At 50.0% G+C, this 6391-nt stretch overlaps 1 protein-coding gene across 1 annotated transcript; it reads left to right on the plus strand.

The window, feature by feature from the left end:
- The first annotated feature begins 214 nt into the window (after window positions 1-214).
- LOC141039191 (uncharacterized) lies at window positions 215-688 on the plus strand. Its single transcript, XM_073506510.1, has one exon. The coding sequence runs from the start codon at window positions 215-217 to the stop codon at window positions 686-688; it is 474 nt and encodes a 157-aa protein (XP_073362611.1).
- The last annotated feature ends 5703 nt before the right edge of the window (window positions 689-6391 follow it).

Below are 6391 nucleotides of genomic sequence, written 5' to 3' on the forward strand. Positions count from 1 at the left end.
AAATTGCCTAAGACAGAAACAGTACAATGTTCTTCAAAAGGAAGTATATCATATCATAATGAACAAATCCCGTTCATGCAGGATTGCATTACCTTCTTTTCTAAAATATAAAAGGCTCATCCGCTAGTATAAATCCCAGAGGATACACGACTTGGAACGACGCCGCCGATGAACCTCGCCGCCGTTGAACTTGAACCTCGCACATAACATCACCATGAGATCCTCCCTGGCCCTGCTCCTCCTTCTCGGAGCAGCCATCGCCCCTATCCTCGCAACGGGTGTCTCCCCTGCCGTCAACACAAGCGTGCTCTCGCCTGGCCCGACGGCCGGCTCCGCGAACGACACGCTGCAGCGCGGCATCATCGCCACCAACCAGATCGCGCATAACGTGACGGCCACGCTGGGCATCATCTCCGACCTGGTGCGCGATCTCAACACCTGCACCAGACTCTACATGACCATGGCCAAGGAGGTGGCCGCCGCCCTGGACGACCTTCACGCCGGACGCGTCGACAACGCGGCCGATAAGCTGAACGACGCCGTGGGTGCGCCTAGTGACTGCGACATTGTGCTGATGGGCATTGGAGAGATCGAGAAGGTCCCTCGTGATCCCATTGAAAGCGAGAATGACGAGAACGATCGACTAATCCAATTAGCCATCGACATCTTGGACCCGCCGAGTAGCTAGAAGGATGGATTGTATGCATGGGCGGCCAAATAAATTGGATGTTTCTTCCATGGAAAAGTGTTCGTTTCAACCGGCTGATTTCACAGCTTGTAAACCGCGTCCTGCGCGCACCACGTGTCCTGTGCGGGACCACCACCACTCCATCCCAGCCTTATCTACTCGCTGTGTGTCTTCTCCACCCGTTTTCTTCTTTTCCCCTTTTCATCCTCACGCGACACTGCTAGAGAAGAGGCCATCGATCCCATGGCTAGCACCACCAACCAAGGAACCAGAAGTGGCCGCCGCCGACGACCTTATAATGCTACTCTGCCCCAACACCACCCTTGTTGCAAACATAGGGCGAAGCAGCCACCCTACTGTCATAACTCGCAAGAGTCGTAGCCGCCATTGATGCAAGCAGGCGAAGGTCGACACCGACAATGCTACGACGCGGTTGCAGCAAGGTCGGGGGGAGGGCATCTCTGGCCAGCACGGCTGTAAGGTTCCCGCTCGCCACTCTCACTCCATGCTGCAATCCATGTGTTTTGCAGCAGCACCATTGCTGTGACGGGCCATCTCCCTCAACTCCGGCCGTCGTCACCGGCGGTGCTGCGTTGCAACACGACCGGCTACTAGTGGAAGAGGCTGCGGTGTCGCGGCCGCTGCATCGCAGCTCTGGTGGCGTTGACGAGCATTGCATGTCAGCTTCGCAGCGTCATGGCCGCTGCATCGCAACTCCGGCGGCGTCGGCAACCGCTGCATCGCAGCTCCGGCGGTCGACCACCGCTGCATCGCACCTCCGGCGGCGTCGGCGACCGCTGCATCGCAGCTCCGGCGGTCGACGACCGCTGCACTGCAGCTCCGGCGGCGTCGGCGACCGCTGCATCGCAGCTCCGGCGCCGTCTGCAACAGCTGCATCGCAGCTCTGCGTCATCATGGCTGCTGCATCGCCGCTCCGGTGGCATCGGCGTCCGCTTCATCGTAGCTCCGGCGGCTGCTGCATCGCAACTCCGGCGCCGACAAGGCCGCTGCTGCCGTGCTGGGCATGCTTGGAGCGGACAGTGGGCGTTGTACCTGCGGAGAAGTGCAATCCACGGGAGACCAAACGAACGGCTACGATGTTCACAATCAGACGGTTGTCAAGGCGGCTGATAACTGCGAGTTATCAGCCGGCTTACGCCTAGCATCGGCCTTCTTCCATTTGCTTCTGTATAAGGGCATGTCCAGCGGGGTGCACCGGTAGCACCATAAGTGCGGGTGCACCGGATACATTCCCCGCTTGTAAGAGGCGCTAGGATCAAATTCCCAGCCGTTGTGCCAGCATGGATCAAATTCCCAGCCGTTGTGCCGCCAGTGAAAATAAAAAAATCTGCAGCTGTGGCAGCATTTTGGCTGCCTTGGCTGTGTTTTGCATGAAACTAAGATACATATTGCAGTATATATATACGTTAACCACTATATAATTGTTATGAAGCAACAATATTTGTACAACATGAAGCAATAAACATATACTATATGTTAAACAAATTATCTAATGTTTAGAATTTACATATTAGAGTACAATAAGTGCGTACAACATATATGTTCTAGAAGTACATATATATACGACATCCTGATCAGCACCCAAAGTACATACTACGGTGATTGTGGGACATTGTACCAAAGATAGATTTTGTTGCCACCCTCATGAGCCTCCTCATTTTCGTGAAGAAACAATAAGAATGAGCTCCAAGCTTGCATCCCGAGTTGTGTGGCAATCTCAATCCAATTTTGACCATGGAAATAAGTTCTACATAAACCAATCATACAGAGTATGTATGGACAGAAAATTTGGGCATGACTTATGCTAAATAATTAAAACATTGAGTGTCCAAATTGTTCCTGGAAATTAATCAATGTTTCACAATATTGCAGAGACTCCTTTGAAGCCCTGTTAATGTACAATCTATATTGATGTGCATATAATCACCAACATCAATCTACAATCTAACATGAATCAAATTTAATTACCTGCACACTGCTTGAGCGCGAGTCGGACGAGGGATCGGTGGCCTCGGCTGAGGAGGAGTTGGCTACCGGCGGCGGTGCCCGCCCCCCGCTGCTGGGGGTGGCAATTGCATTCGTTGAGCACGAAAGAGAGCCGTTGTGGACGAGGGTGCCGGCGGACAAGGACCCCACGGACGAGGGCGGCCTCGGCGAGGGGGACGCGATGGAGGACGGGGACCCCGCAGACGAGGGGAAGCCTCAGCGAGGAGGCGGGCGGGCCGCGACGGAGGATGGGGACCCCGCCGGCGGACGAGGGCTGCCGCGGTGAGGGGGCGGGTGTGGTGGAGGACGGGGGCAGCGAGGGGGTTGGGAGGCTGCTGTGGAGGACGTCCGCGTTGTAGGGCGGGCGCGGGCCACGACGGAGGAAGACAGAGGTTGTGTTTGCATCGATATCCATTTTAGGTATGTGACTGGCAGTTACAGTTGCGGGTACCGGCAGAAGTCTAACACGTCAACTAGCAACGGTGGGTACCAACCGAGTAGAGTTAAAGTTGCTGTGGCGAGCAGCACTTAGCACCCGCCAGCCCAAACTTGTAAATAAATAAGTATATAATTCTGTGGCGGGCACATATGACTACCCGCCATTGTTATTACTATTTGCTGTGGTGGGCATCCGGAAAGACCCGCCACTAAACACTATCGGATCGTGTGCACACCCATGGAAACATATGGCAGGTCGTTGATTCTGCTCGCCACTGCTTTGGCATTTTCAGTGGCGAGCAATTCCAGCTACCTGCCACTGCTAATTTTCCAAATTAGCTATGGCGGGTGACCCACCACACTCGCCATAACGTTCACCTATAAGCCCTTTCCCCAGTAGTGGGACCCCTACCTTCTCGCTCCAGGCCGTGGAGCGCTGATCATGCCTACAAACAGCGAGGACCGAGAGTGTTGCCCTCGACGTCGCGTGTAAAAGATAGGGAGTCGCCAGGACCATTCCAAGCCAGAGCCAAAGGAGCTTCGAGATAAGATCCAAGCTCGCCCGCCGATGGCGGAGAAATGCAACCGGAAGGCACCTAAGCTCCATGACGACGCCCTCAAGAGGGTGATAACGCAACGTGCCACTACCGTCAAGACCGAAGATACGATCAAGGGTTTTGACCAGAGTCTTGATGCGGGGAGAGAGACCACCTGGTACTTAGAGCTAGGCCACCACCCTTTCACCGCAAGATTTGTCATCTTTCCCCAATTGATCCGACGAAGATCATCGAGACGTGTCAGCCGAAGGCAGATCAAGAGGTGCGGGAGAAGATATGGCACCAATTATCAAGGCAGATCTAAAGGATCTGATGAGGGTCAATGGTAATTTGACTTGTAGTAGTGACGCTTTGCACTACTGTGTAGATCATTTTTCGGGAACACAGTTTGCGTATCATTTCATTGATAGGAAGAAGAGAACAAAAAGAACATAAAGGAGAGGGGGGCACCACACCTAGTGCTAGAAGAGCGGAGCAAAGAATACAACACATCGTAAAGCTCGTCTAGCTCGACCTCCAGCCAGGCAAGACGATGTGACGAGACACTGGTATGTCCATTTTGCATCATGTTTTCCTACTGTTATCTATGATGTTTTTATGCATAATAATTCTTTGTGGAGTAATTCTAATTCCTTTTCTCTCATAATATGAAAGGTATACACAAAGACGGAGAATTCCGGCAGCTGTAAATCTGGACCTCGAAAAGCTACGTCAGGCTACCTATTCTGCACAACTCCAAACAAGCTGAAACTTTACGGAGAATTTTTATGGAATAAATGAGGAATATTGGAGCAAATAAGTACCGGAGGGGGCCACCCTGGTGAGCACAAGACACCATGGCGCGCCTGGGCCCCCAGGGCGCCCTGGTGGGTTGTGTTCATCCAGGCCCACCTTCGGTGGCCATCTTCTGGTATATAAGTCATTTTGACCTAGAAAAAAAAATCAAGAGAGGACTTTCGGGACGGAGCACTGCTGTCTCGAGGCAGAACTTGGGCAGGAGCACTTTTGCCCTCCGGGGGAGCGATTCCACCGGGGGAACTCCCCCCCCCCCCCCCCCCGAGGGGGAAATCATCGTCATCATCATCACCATCAACACCTTCAACAGCACCATCTCATCTCAAACCCTAGTTCATCTCTTGTGTTCAATCTTTTTACCGGAACTATAGATTGGTGCTTGTGGGTGACTAGTAGTGTTGATTACATCTTGTAGTTGATTACTATATGGTTTATTTGCTGGAAGATTATATGTTCAGATCCATTATGCTACTTAATACCCCTCTGATCTTGAGCATGATTATCATTTGTGAGTAGTTACTTTTGTTCTTGAGGTCACGGGAGAAATCTTGTTGCAAGTAATCATATGAATTTTATATGTGTTTGATATTTTGATGGTATGCATGTTGTGATTCCCTTAGTGGTGTCATGTGAACGTCGACTACATTACACTTCACCATATGTGGGCCTAAGGTAATGCATTGTGGAGTAATTATTAGATGATGGGTTGCTAGAGTGATAGAAGCTTAAACCCTAGTTTATGCGCAATTACGTAAGGGACCGATTGGATCCAAAAGTTTAATGCTATGGTTAGAATTTATTATTAATACTTTTCTCGTAGTTGCGGATGCTTGCGAGGGGGTTAATCATAAGTTGAGGTTTGTTCAAGTAAGAACATCACCTAAGCACCGGTCGACCCACATATCAAATTATCAAAGTAGCGAACACGAATCGAACCAACACGATGAAAGTGACTAGATGAAATTCCCGTGTACCCTCAAGAACGCTTTGCTTACGATAAGAGACCGTTTTGGCCTGTCCTTTGCCTCAAAAGGATTGGGCTATCTTGCTGCACTTTTGCTACTATTATCGTTACTTTCTCGTTACAAATTATCTTGCTATCAAACTACTCTGTTACTTACAATATCAGCACTTGCAGACATTACCTTGCTGAAAACCACTTGTCATTTCCTTCTGCTTCTCGTTGGGTTCGACACTCATACTTATCGAAAAGAGCTACAATTGATCCCCTATACTTGTGGGTCATCAGACACATGGCACGTAGATCGCGTCACGGCCAACGTGAGGCACCTCCATCGTGCGACAATGACTCCAGGACAACGTATCCCCTACCTTAACCGCCTAGACGCCATGGAAGAAGCGTCGACTATGTCGTGCATTGCTACTTCTTCAGCTTGTGTTGGTTTCTCCCTTGAAGAGGAAAGGGTGATGCAGCAAAGTAGAGATAAGTATTTCCCTCGGTTTGAGAACTAATGTATCAATCCAGTAGGAGATAACGCACAAATCACCGAATGCCTGCACAAACAATCAAATAAGTTGCACCTAACGCGATAAAGGGGTTGTCAATCCCTTCACGGTTACTTGCAAAAGTGAGATCTGATATAGATAGGTAGACGATAAAGTAAATATTTTTTGTATTTTTGGTTTATAGATCGGAAACTAAAAGATTGCAAAATAGTAGATCGGAAACTTATATGATGAAAAATAGACCCGGGGGCCATACGTTTCACTAGAGACTTCTCTCACGATAGCAAACAATACGGTGGGTGAACAAACTACTGCCGAACAATTGATAGAAAAGCGCAAAGTTATGGCGATATCTAAGGCAATGATTATGAATATAGGCATCACGTCCATGTCAAGTAGACCGTAACGATTATGTATCTACTACTATTAATCCACACAT

Source organism: Aegilops tauschii, chromosome 1 (genome assembly GCF_002575655.3).
Source record: "Aegilops tauschii subsp. strangulata cultivar AL8/78 chromosome 1, Aet v6.0, whole genome shotgun sequence".
Classification (NCBI taxonomy): Eukaryota; Viridiplantae; Streptophyta; class Magnoliopsida; order Poales; family Poaceae; genus Aegilops; species Aegilops tauschii.

Coding starts and splice junctions, on each gene's coding strand:
- LOC141039191 (XM_073506510.1), top strand. CDS start 215: ATGAGATCCTCCCTGGCCCTGCTCCTCCTTCTCGGAGCAGCCATCGCC.